A 13251-nucleotide genomic window follows, 5' to 3' on the forward strand; every position below is an offset into this window, starting at 1 on the left:
CTGTAGTATGCACCACAGGTAAGTGTTCACTGACCTAAGTGGTAAACAGAAGGATTATGTTTCTGTGCACCACCTAGGAGGAGACCCTCGACCTTGAGGGCAAAGGGATTTGTAAGGCTTCCATTTGCGGCCCGCAATAACAGGATCTCTTGACAAAAGGTTCTACAGCAGAACTGAGGAGCAGGGAAGCCTGTAGGAAATGTGGGCTTGTAGATACAAGAAGTCTAATCAATAAATCAATAGCATTGAGTAAAAGTTAATTTTGAAAAAGAATGGAGACCTGGGATTCCATCTGTCAAAAAAAACAGACCACTTGCTTGAAAGGAGCCATGTTAACATGATGACCAAAGCATCAGAAAGTTGGAAGTTAATCGTCTGTTAACTTCAGTTGCAATACTCTACAGCAAGTTAAAAAAATTGCATTTGGGTGAGTGATATTAGGTATACAATTTTAGATCTGCTTTGTGTTTGTTGTGTCTTTTCAGATGTAATATTCTCAAAAACTTTAAAGCTTTAAACCTTTGGTATATATCAATAACATTTAAATCCAGCTTAATAAAATAAATTAGCATGAGTTGGTCCTTGTGGAGATGGGTCTTAAATGTAATCCTAAACTCAAGGGGTCCCAGGATCCTGGGGCAGTTCACATCTACATCTTGCGCAGGCATAACTTCTTCTTCAATTATTTTTCAGCAGCTATGAATTAAGTCTGCATGTTATCTTTAGTTGTCTTGCTAGTAGAGGAAGAAGCACCTAAAAGAATTGGCTTTAACATGTATTTTCTGTGAAAAATGTTTATTTGCTGTAACTCTGACTCCAAAAAAGTGTTTTATTATACAAAGTTTAATATTTATTTACATTCACATAAAGACTCCTTAGTTCACAAATGGGCTTCTTGGTTTTGTTTTAGAGACAACGGATTTTGTTCCCTGCTGCATTTCTGGGCTGACAATCCTCTCCTTTTATAGCACAGGTAGAGCACAAACACGGTCAGCATAAACTTCCTCACACTTCCTTGTCCGCGCATCTTGGCCTTGGCCTGAAAGGTCACTTCTGCAAGCACGAGCAGAGCACAGCCTCTCCTAGCCACGCTCCGGAGGTTGTCAACGAGGGAAGCACATTAATTCATTAAGGAAGAGCTCTGGTTTTTTTGTGTTTATTCCCTTAACTGACAGAAAGGCTTTAGCATTTTCGATGACAAACAAAGTGCTATTCTTAGCATTCTTTGGCTTTTCTTCACTTCCTAATCAGATTCATTTTTTTCTTCATCAACAGGATTCATAGATATTTTATTTCATATTCCCTAGTGCTGGGCAGCCGGCCAAATGCTGGGTTCTCTTTCTATCAGCCACACACATACCATCCCCACTGGGTGGGTTTTGCAGTGGTTGCTTATTCTTCTGCTGCTTTTTGCGCTCCACAGCGGTACGCAAGGCCTGAAGAATCAAATCTTTGTTGTTCTGGACGTTGTAGTGACTTAAGTTCACCAGTTTGTCAAAATCTTCCTCTGAATAACTCAGATTGTTTATGTAATATGGACCACAGGTATTTGCAACATCAACGTCACCTGCTGCCATCTCTGAGGGACTACGTTTCACACCTAAGGGACAAACAATGACTCGGGTAATTAGCAAAAAGTGATTAGGGTCTGGGTGTTTCTCAGGCATGCACACATAGTGGACCACAACCCAAAATTTTCCCACCACAGGCATTTTATTGCTGGGATATTTGTTTGGCAAGGTGGGGTGGAGAGGGGAGTTAGGGGTTGTCCTGGGTACTCTTGGAAATGCCAAAACAAGTAGAGTAGCTCCTCTTTTGAGCACAGGAGGGTGAGACTCCCTGCCTCCTCCTCTACCTCTGGGGTGAGCTGTCAGCATGGTCCCCAAGTCCCCCTTGGCACTGGTGCTGTCCCAGCCTCCACCTTGCTGCTGTCTCCCAGCCATCGCAGCACCCTACGCTTCTAGCCAAGGTGCAAGTAAATGGCAACTACTCTTTTTCTCTTTCCTCCCCTTCTCCCAAAGCAGACGACTACAGCAAGGACCTCATGACAGCATGGTTTCTTTCCAGGTGATGGGCCTGAAGCCACTGCCACTTTCTGTGCCTTCCATCTGCAACTCTACATCATTTTATTTTCCTCACTGCTATGCTTTCATGCCTTCAGAAATAGACTGCTGAAAATCCATGTATTTCAGTGATTCAAGCTTCCTAAAAGCACACCTGCCTTCTCAGCGACCTGACAGATATTCTTTCACCCAGCACAACCTGGCACATCCCCTAGGACAATCAACTACATCAACTCTTGGTTCCTACTGGGAAGAATTATCAAAAAATACAGAAATCAGACATAAACAACTAGATTCTACTATCTAAACTGAAAGACTTCACACAGCCATTATCTGGACATATCCCAGAAGCAGATGGCACAAATATTTACTGTAATTTCCTTGAGCTACCTACTACCATAAAAAACTAGAGGCTTTACGTCACCTCAACAGTGAGAGTGAACCTGATATTCCCTGAATCACTTAGATGTGCCAGGGATACTGAAAGAACTTTTCATGCCCGTTTCATCACCCCAGGGTAATCAACATATGCATCACGGATCCAGGCAAAATAATTAGGCAGGTAGTCCCACAAGTGTCATCTCTGGAAATATTACATCTGTCATATCGTATGATCTAAAGACAAATTAAATTATTTATTTTAATTCATCTGACAGTAGAAACCAGATCCAAAACTAATGCAGAAGTTTATTTGCAGGCTATCACAGAGAAAATATTCCTAGGGGCCTCCACAGTAAGGCTGCTCATACAGGGAGAAAAATACCCAAGGCCTACCATATGAATTTCAAATCTCAACAACTTCATGGATGCAGAAGATTTAAAATACATCATCTCACTTGTTTTTCTAGGACCTTGTAGCAGTAACAACCCTGAAATGGGCACTAATGGTAGATAACACTGTCAGGGATGGTAACACAGGTTAACACAGACAGGAAGTATAACGCTTGATCCCCTCTCATCGCAGATAAGAGAGCATCAGAGACAGGAGAATTTTTCCATCAGCCTCCAGTGAGACCATCACATTGGCAGGAGGTTGTTACTGTAGTCAAAAAATCCACCTCCACAGTCACAGATACCTGCACCACCTGTACCAAAGCAGGGCAGTAGGCTTTGTGAAAAGTCAGCATCTCTCTTACTGACAGGACCACATGCATTTGGGGGATCTCCTCTAACAGCATTGATCTAACAACATTGATCAAAGGGTTCTAATTTTCCTGGAAGGGTCTCTCCAAGTCTGATAGATGTACCCCTCCTGGCTTTGCAGAGACAGTTATAAGCAACTGGTACTGCTCAGGTGAAGCAGTCTAAGCTGCCTCACAGAAAGGATTTCCCCTTTCTACTCCAGTTGTGGAATAGTCTAACCAGTGCAGGAGTAATCCAGTTTGAATATGTCAGATTTACTCATTTACTGCCCAGGCTCTAAATTCCCTTTGCTGAACAAGATGATGGATGAGCTGGCTATGGAAAAACTGCCCATTCATCTAATTGAACTAAGACTTCAGATGCTGTACAGTCTAGATCTGGGTTAGGGCATGGTACTGAAGCGCTATAAATTAAGCTGATCTCTGCTTGTCACTAACAAAAGGCAGACATCCATCCCCAGACTCCAGGCCTTTCTGCAGCATCTGTCCTGCCACTGTGGAGGCTGGCTCTCAGCTGAGAGGTGGCAGTCCTCCCAAAAAACTGCATGGGCCGAGCCCTTCCATGTCAGCTCAGCTGAGACTTCACCTGTGGGGGCCCAACAAGGACCCATTCTCTCTTCTTCTGTTTAGTCTCAGCTTGCAGCTACCAGCTGAACTGCTCAGGCAGCACAGGCTTGCCTCAATATGCAGATATCATGCAGGTCTTCATGTACATCTTCTACATGTCTAATAACACCTCTTTTTAGATTCCCTGATAATTCATGTTGACATGTAGCATCTGCACATCATCTGATGTGCACCTGATATTAGATAGCTGAGTTAGGAATAACATCCCTGGGTTCTGAAAATTATTGAGGGGGAGAGGGGAAGCGAACTCCCTCACAGAGCAGTACAGAAACTAATTCTCAGTTCCTGTTCTAGTTCTTTCTCATTTTCTCCTTTCTCTAGTTCTTTCTACAAAGGGCAGCTACAAAAAACAACCTTTCAGTTATCTGATCTGTGTTAAGAGCTGGAGTAGAATGGTGTGTGTACCTGCATAAATACCCTTAGACTATTTGAATCCTGTTCAAAACCCCAGTTGCGTACCTCAAATGTGCAATGAACTCAATCCAGAATATCTACAAAGCAAAAGTACTGTACACTTTTTTAAAACTTGCTTTTTTTAAAAAAAGGAAAAGATTAATACAATTGGGACAGTAGTTTCTGCATTTGTTTTGTTCTTAAATTTAATGTACCGTATACAAGCCCAGAACTTCTGGTTTTCAGTATACTGTGGTGTTTTGAGGTGATTAAAAATAAGTGTCCTCATAGCATGAGTTAGGAGTTTTATCATCTGGAGGAGGAGTAACTGAGACTTTTGGCATCAACAGAGGTAGAGTATGGAGTTGTGGGATATGGTACAGGACTTAGAAACCACCTGTTTTGAAGTCACCGACAATGTTGCTATCGAAACTCTTCTTAAATTTCAAAGTAGGACTCGCTGAAGTGAACAGAAGCTGTCAGCATGGCCCAGTGTTATATTTTCATCACTTTGCTAGTTCACACTTTTGTTTTCAAGGTTATCTGCTTAACTGTAAGCCTGGAAATGATTTTGAACAATGAAATCCTTGGATTCCCCAGAGCATTCTCTAACAGGAAAGGATGACAAGTATGAGAGGAAATAACCCTGCCAACTTCTGCCACTGCAGATAAACGGAATATACTTTTCATCAGTAAGCTCTACAATCTACCTATGAAAAGCCCCAAAACAATCTGATAAGGGGCATATGTGCCACAGGGTGATCCCAGCTGCTGCTCTACTGTCCAGGAAAATTTACATATTTTAACCTTCTTGATATGGTTGAGATCTAAGCAAAGGGAGTCTGAATCTGTGTTTATAGGATGATCTGAAGAACAGATATTGCACAGTAAAAAAGAGAAAGGTAGCAGCCACCGCCTCTGTTAATGTGAGGGGTATCTGTAAACTTACCAGGTGCTTTGTAGTCCCTGAAGGTGTCATTTACTAGAGGGAAAAATATCACAATAGGTGTTTCTGGGCTCTCCTTGTCACCAACAATGTAGCATTCCTTCAGATGTGGAGTTTCCTGATCATCTGGCACCTTTGTAGGGAAAGGAATTCCCTGTTTCGCAAAGTATTTAGAGGCTTCTTTCAGGGGCTGGTTGCCACAACAGGAAAACACAACAAAAGAAAACATCAGAACATGTGGGAAGCACTTGGATAGAAGTTGACCAAAACCCAGTTTCACTGGGAATGTTTGTGGGGTAAAGGCCAAGTTCTGACAGATTATGGCACATACCCAACTTAGGTGATGTAGACTGTGCATGGAGCCAAGATCTGGAAGGCCAGAGTTACAGGGGATGGATCTGGGTCTACAGGCCTGTCTTTGAAAACCTACATCCCACATTTGGGTATTAGGGTATTGAAAATGCTGCCTTCAGAGGACTTTTTATTTCAAATGTATTTAAAGTTCCTAAATACAAACTGTGCTTGCATTTGTTTGCATATCTGGCCTTCTGCATCAAACCTTTCTGTTGTTAAGATTGTATTGTCCTGAACGTACATTTTCCCATGCATGACAATATGTATGATTGTATTGAGAAGTCTTAGACAATTTTTAAATACATTTAGCTTCATTCATTCAACATCTGACTGCCTTCAAATCAGCTAAAACACATTTACACATATAAATGGGCAGATGCAGTTTAGTAAATGCTTACTTACTGATAACACTTGTGCTGTTCAATAAAGATATGTGACCCTGGTAAACTGTTAGCTTATTCACACTTCCCAGATACTGGGGGAAAAAAGTTTCTATGAGTAGAAGATGACCCATTCTGGGAACTCAGTGATTAAACAGAGATATCAGTAAAGCAGAATGCATGAGTCTCACCCCTGTCTGGGAACCTGAACTGTAGTTGAAATGCAAAATGACATCCACTTTCCTTTCCGGCCTCATAAGGGGTGGGTAACTTGTAGCAAAGGCAAATGCCGTATCAATCAGGATGAGGCAGTCTGTTGCTGCTGTCAGGTGGTTGGGCTGAGAGTCAAGCTCACAGTCTAGAAAAGAAGCATTTTTTTTTTTCAGGGGTGGTGCTCAATATAAGAGATGTGCTGAGGAAAGTGAATTGTTAACAAAAAGAGAATTCAGCTTTTCTTGGGTCTTAGACCTACCTATATAGCTGATGATAGCTGCAGTTCAGTCATTTCTCAGTTCCTCATCTGGCTTCCTCTTTTCACTATTTATTCTGCAATTTCTTTGGCTTTCCTCTAATTAAGAGGGGTTAACTTGGGGCGCAGGAGCATAGAGTTAATTCCGTTCCCTGGTTTTGTGTATGACTCTGATCAGGTGGATTTTTTTTTTTTTTTTTAATATAGAAAAAAATTAAATGGCACCTCATTGTTTCAACATACTAAAGGTTAAAGGTGTTTGGTGCCTTGCACGCTACGAGAACAGGCACACAGCTACTAAGGTATGCAGCCAAGGCAGGCATAACCCCTGGTGCAATGTGGAAGACCTGGTACCAGAGCGAGCCCTAATTCCCAAACTGTAACAGGCAATACTGTTACAAAGGTTGTATCTTTCTTATAAGTAAAATGGTAACATGAACCAGGGCACCCTCACACATCCTGTGAGTACTGGCCCGGCAAGAGACAGCATACGATGACACCAGTGCCATGCCACAAGCGTGCAGGCTGGCTGGCTGTCACATCAGCAGACATACGCTGGTTGACTAATCAGGGTCTTTCTCATCTATCAGTTGCCAGTCTTCATGAAATTTTTAGGAACTTTTTTTTTTTTTGAAGCCTCTCCTGGTAGCTAGTTTCAGCTTTCAGTAACAAACAGTTTCAAATATTATCAGAGGAACAGAATGAAAAGGCAGTTGGCCTTAAGCATTATTTCTTTTTCAGAAGGATGGTTTAAAATTTAACTAAAACCAGGGTGCTATTACCATACCTTTCCATTTGGAAAACTCGCTCTCTAGGTAGTTGTTGTTCATCTGGAGGCCTTTCAGGAAGTTATGGATTTCTGAAGCTGCTGGACGTAACATGGCAACATCTCGGAAAATGTCTGAAAAGCTGTCAGTGGGACAAACCACTCGAGTATCCAGCTCATTTGGTCTTGCAGGGAATAGGGTTTCATCTTCTGCAGAAGAAAGAATAGCAGTTCTTGTATGTGGTCTCATTGTTGAGGTTAATCTGTGCAATCATGGTTTGTTTTAACATGTTTGGCAAAACTTGGACTTCTTTCTCTTTTTATTTCCAGGATCTCCATAAATCTCACAGTTTTTCAGCTAAGCTTTGAAAAAATCCATTTCTTCTTCTCAGTACACAGTGGTAAAGGCCTTGTACTGTAAATTAATCCATCTCATCTACTGTAACTTCCTTTGCTTTTCTATGATTTTATCCACTACAATATCCTACACTTATCCTGTCTTCCTTTGCTACTCCATGTTACAGTTTATCTCTCAGCCACACACATGAAAAAGCCACACAATCACAATTTCTCGGCCACACAAACATAATTAATGTTCCTTACTAGCAAATGCATGCTCCTTGTTTTAAAAACCAGAAACTATCCCCTACAAGTGCAAGAAGATAAAACGAATCCCCCTTTTTGCTACATTTCTCTTCCTTTTAATCTTTTTTCTCTGTAGTACTTGTTTGTTTCTCCCTGAAATCCCACCCTGGGATCTTTCTTAATTTGGTAGCGTCTTTTGCAAATCTCATCCTTAGGATTAGTTTGGAATGACTTGCAACAGTACTGAAGTTTGTATCATCTGTACTTTGTAAACTCCAGAGAGGCAGGGATGGTGATTGCTCTTGTTTCTGTGAAGCCTCATGCCATATTCCAACTTTCAAGAGAGGAACTGGAAGACTGTGGATTGCTAGGGGAGGCCTCCAGCCTCTCCTAGTCTACAGGAATATTTTTCTCCACTTTTACCCTTGTACTCTGAAAATGGCTCATATGAGGGCCATTCTCGCTTTTTTTTCCTGTGACAGATCCCATGGATTCTTTTCTCACACAACAGCAATGATTGCCGTACTGCAATACATGGCATGAATTTCCTCCTGGTTTCCATGTGGATTACAGGAAGCCCTGAAGAGGGAATTCCAAAATGGCTTTGAAAAATTCAATGAGAAAATAGCAGCACAGAGGGTAAAAGAAAGAAAAAGAAAGAAAAAGAGACAATAAAATAACATAATGGCAAAAGAATAACCCACCTATGTCAGTAATTTTGTCTCGGGTCCATTTGTGCCAGAACTCTTCTGACTGAACAGATATATACCAAGCATCCATAAGATTCAGGGAAAATACACTGCTCCAGATTCCTGTGGCATAGGATATATGTGACAGAAAGTAAACTGGTGAAGACCTGGAAGCATTTTCATTCACAATGACCTCCAGTACCTTCTGCATTCTCCAGCAAACTTTATTCATTACATTATCTTAGTGCACAAATAAAAGGGAATGTCTTTATGATTGGTGTATGAATCCATAATGTATACAAAGAACTTAATTTATCAGGATATATGAAAAGGGCTGGTAGTATTTTCAGTACAGCTGCTAACACATTCCTTTTTGTTACGTGGCAGATAACGTTTTGTTAAGTACATCTTAATATTTTCCACCTGTCCTCAACATTTCTTATTCCCCAGGTTCTCAGCATTTGTAATTCTAAAGGTTTTCTTTATTTCTAGTATAATCCTGTTACAGGTATGCAGTTATCAAGTAGACCTGGCAACCACAAAACACTCAAGATTCATATACTAATATCCCTTAGCATGAGGAAGCTGACTCAAAAGTTTTGAAAATAGAAACATATGAGTCTTTTGATTTGTCTTCTGATTTTTGAGGGTTTAAGGCATATCTGGGTTACATTTTCAAGTTCCTCTAGTAACAGATGTAGCCAAACCCGATGGCAGTCCAGACTGCCATCTATCTGCAATCATCTTTCAGGCTGAGAAAACACTGTTACCTGGTATGGTTAGATGTGCCGGGTGTGCCATGGTGCCTTCCTGAACCCTCCAAACTGCAGGACTAAACGTGGCACGCTGGGGAGGAACTGAGTGATGGACAGAAGAAGCTGCACCCGAGCAGCCTGGTGATCGCCTGACCCAGCAATGCCAGCCTGCAGTCACAGGGATGGGCTCGGCCACACGCAAAAAAGCTGCAGAACCTATGTAGTCAGTCCCTGCTCTGTTCAGGGGCTGGGGTACAAAGGAATTTGCTGAAAACCTTTCAAATAGCTGTGTCACTGAAGTAAGTAACACTGCCTGAATGAGGGGACTCTGGGTCATTGGCAGGGAACAGGGACACAAATGTCCCAGCATCGCTCTAGAGAAGGGAAGAAGAAAGTGCCAAGGTGGGAGGTGTAGGAAGGGGGCTGGTGACCTGCTGGCATTTCTGGCCATGGAAGGAGAGACCTGGATACCTTGTTTGACATTGCAGCTGGGGACGGGGAGATTCTGCCTGCTTTCTTACACTTCACCACTAGCTGTAGTGAAATCTCCACACAAGGAAATAGTCTTAACTTCTCAAAAAACCCCTGAAACTTCCTTTATGCAATTGGTGGAAGTACGAAGAACAATGAGGCAAGAGATTGCTTTCGCAAAGGGAAAAAAAGATTTCCTTACTGCTTTTGCTGTTCTTATGCAAGAGGGAAAAAAGGTAAGTATTATGACCTATTTGCACTCCAAAATGGAAGTGTTATCCTGGAGCATTAATCAGGATTAGCTGTGGGTTACACAACTTTTGCTGCTGACAAAGACATATAAGTATTGCGAAGGCCTCATGTCAGTAAGCATAACCACATTTGAAATAAAATAAATCTGTTCAGCTGAACAAAATTGCAGAGAAAATAAGAAGTCCTGCAGATAGATAGTGACCTGTTATCAGTTCTAATATTTTACCATATACTGCTCCTGGCAGATAAAAAATATAGTAACTGCTTCATTTCAGAAGAGGGGTTTGTGCAGGAGTGGAATATATTATATTACATTACATTTCCACAGAGCAACAAATCACCTTCCAAAAAGCAGATTCTGGATTCTGGGATTTTTTTCATCAGGCGACCCATGAAGAACTCACTACCAAAATCTTCTGCACGAATGAAGGCACCGTATTTCAGGAATCCTACCTCGTAAGGGGTGAATTCCACCCATTCTGAAAGAAAAAGCACAAGACAGACTGATTACAGCAGCAGAGGCACAAATTAGTTGAATAACACATACGGTATTGGCCATATAGATTAAGGCAGACTTGTTTCTAACTAATGCACTTCGCAAACAAACATTTATTCACTGTACATTTCACAGTGTTGAACATGAAGAGTGAATTACATCTAAATTTCTCTACAAACTTTAGATTTCTGAGGTAATTTAGCAGGTAATCTCATGATAATGTCCTCCATCATCCTGCTTTTGATCCTGAATACAGCTGAATATACTAAGACATTCAAAAATTTAACTATTAAAATTCAGCTCTTAGGTGGATTGGCCCTTTGGAGGATTTGTGCATTGAACTGATTTCTTTACCTAGTCCTAAATTGACCCCTATTGGGATTAAATGTTAAATGCAATTCTGGGGTATTATTACCTCTAAAATCCTGGTCGCTGATTTTATCCTTCACATTGAGAGAGAGGTAGATGGGCAGGGGATTCTGACCCTGATTTAGTGCCTGCTGCTGATCTGTGAGCTTATGGGAGTCCTCCTGTTTTGAAGAAGGACAGTAGCTGAGGACAGTTAGATGACACAGAGCCTCCCACTTCATCTAAGCCTGGTCTCTGACAACACGGTGCATACCAGACTCCGACTAGGGTGTTTCCCACCAGTTTAGTTCAGAGAGGTGCTATCATCCCTATCTCTGACCCTCCCCAGCCCCAGCACTTCAGCACACAAATAGTCCTAAGTTAAGTTCATATGCCAAACAAATTCTGAGATTTCAATGGTAGGAAAAAAATGTTGTTATTCACATTATTTATTTCAGGAAAACATCTGGAAATATTTGAAAAGCACTCTTGGCATGAAACATTTCATTCAGAAAGAGTAAGCCCTGCCCTGACTGCCCAGAAAATCATCTTTTCCTCAGATCTGTGACAGAGCCAAGCCTCAGACAGAGTTAATATTCAGTGAGCCTTGACCCTTTCTGCTTCTGCTGTGGAGCATCTTGCATAGTCAGGCATGGTGAAAAGAGCAGGACAGTCTGGGAGGTGTGCCAAGGCTTGAGAGGGTGCTGAGTTCCTTGAAGGAGAGCTGCAGGTGCTCCCCCTTGCTGGAGCAGCCCTTGGAGGGATGGCTCTGCCACTGGGCTTCCCTCGGGTGGTGCCGGTCCAGGGGACAGGGCTGTGGCACTGCAAGGACACTCACAGCTCCCTGTTGAGCCACCCCCAGCGAGTCTCTCACTCTGTGCTCAGGCAGTAGAAATTTGGATGTGTGTGGAGTTATTTGTATTACAAGGGGAATGTTTTCTCTTTCTTAAGTATAAATGGCCTATTGGGAAGGAAATATTAATGAATACTAAAATAGAGCCTGAACATTGCCTTTTGGTGGAAATGGTTACAGGGTGATATAATCCCATTAACAACTTAGAGACACTGTCTTTGGGTTTGTGTTTGTGATTTTTCTTTGCCTTGTCACACTGTGCAGCTCTTTTAAAAGAACAGCAGGATTTTCATTTAAATATTTACATGTGAATTAATTTTAAAGTTGTTCATACTGTAAGTTTCCCATTATTTCGCTTTATCCCCACCCTTTCTGTTCCAGGTGTGATGTTAACATCTGCCTAATACAGCCAACAAACTCAAAGAATGATACTGCCAAGGAACATGTTTTAGGCATCTATCTGAAAAACAAACAAATAAACAAGCAAGCAAAAAACCCCTTTTCTGTAAGGGTGGTCAAACACTGGCATATGTTGCCCAGAGCAGTTGTGGACTCTTCACCTGTGGAGATTTCAAAAGCGCATGGTTCAGGGCAGCTGGCTCTAGCTGACGCTGCTTGAGCAGGGCTGTTGGACAAGATGACCTCCAGAGGTCCCTTTTAATCTCAAACATTTTTTGATTTACTGTCTGCCCTCATCTCTCTATTCGCTAAACATACAAATCTGAAGAGAAAGGTGCTGCTATTGTACCTTTTCATGTAACATGGTTTCAATGATGAGTCCCCATATATCTGTGAAACATATCTGATGTCCTTCCTGTTCCCTCTGGCACAACTCTTTCAAATAGTATTTCAGACGACTGGGGGCAAAACAAGTAAAGAACTTATTTTTGAGCACATGCTTTCGGGCATCATTGAGTGTTTCCTTAAGATCCTTTTGGGACCAGTCAGGATCTTCATACAAGTTTGACATGGTCCTGAAAAAAACATAAAAAAGAAACAAAACACAAGGAAAAATGTGAGTTCAGAAGCAGAGCTTTGGGAAGTTATCATACTTTGATGTACATGAAAAGCACATGTGTGTGTGGTATCATCTACATGTTTAATTGGGACTGAATTAATTCCAAATGCTGCCAAATACCCACTGAAGGAAACAAGAAAAAACCACAGCAGAAAAAGAAAGTCTTTTCTTGATAGTAAAGATGATACAACTCTTCAGATCACTTCTTGACATCACGTATAGAAAATTCCTATGAAGACTTTGCTGATCTTGGTCTTACCATGTTGTGCCAGATAAACCAGTGATGTATGAGACACAGTCCAAGACATTCAATTCCTGCACACTGAGAAGGTGAGCGTACATGGCCGTCAGAGCTCTGGTTCCACCACCTGTTGTCATGATTGCCACCACAGGTACCTGTTCAATCCCAAAATACATGCATTTAGTGACATGGCCTGAGAAGGGAGAGAGACATCATTGATTAGAAAAGAGGAAGTTACAGCACTGATAAAGTAATAAAGATGCTGCATGCCACCAGTCTGCAAGGAGAAGAAAAACCTGCATTAATAATGGGGCATAAAAGGAGTAAGAAATACTTCATGTTTTCTCTGCTAAGCAGCTGTGCATTAGGACATGAAATCCATCATTTCCAACATCACATTTTC

General features: G+C 41.6%; 1 protein-coding gene across 1 annotated transcript in view; it reads right to left on the bottom strand.

Moving 5' to 3' along the window:
- Window positions 1–1289: 1289 nt before the first annotated feature.
- The window catches only part of LOC104020348 (cytosolic phospholipase A2 epsilon-like), a 37482-nt gene continuing 25520 nt past the window's right edge, over window positions 1290–13251 (bottom strand). Inside the window, exons 13-21 of the mRNA XM_087746786.1 lie at window positions 12867–13003; window positions 12338–12563; window positions 10804–10918; window positions 10234–10371; window positions 8430–8537; window positions 7162–7350; window positions 6097–6263; window positions 5175–5361; window positions 1290–1600 (exon numbers count right to left, since the gene is read on the bottom strand). Of these exons, the coding sequence (XP_087602912.1) occupies window positions 1290–1600; window positions 5175–5361; window positions 6097–6263; window positions 7162–7350; window positions 8430–8537; window positions 10234–10371; window positions 10804–10918; window positions 12338–12563; window positions 12867–13003 (1578 nt within the window). The remainder of the gene's footprint in view (window positions 1601–5174; window positions 5362–6096; window positions 6264–7161; window positions 7351–8429; window positions 8538–10233; window positions 10372–10803; window positions 10919–12337; window positions 12564–12866; window positions 13004–13251) is intronic.

Source organism: Nipponia nippon, unplaced genomic scaffold, assembly GCF_047370975.1.
Source record: "Nipponia nippon isolate SJK-2023a ecotype South Korea unplaced genomic scaffold, ASM4737097v1 scaffold_10, whole genome shotgun sequence".
Taxonomy (NCBI): domain Eukaryota; kingdom Metazoa; phylum Chordata; class Aves; order Pelecaniformes; family Threskiornithidae; genus Nipponia; species Nipponia nippon.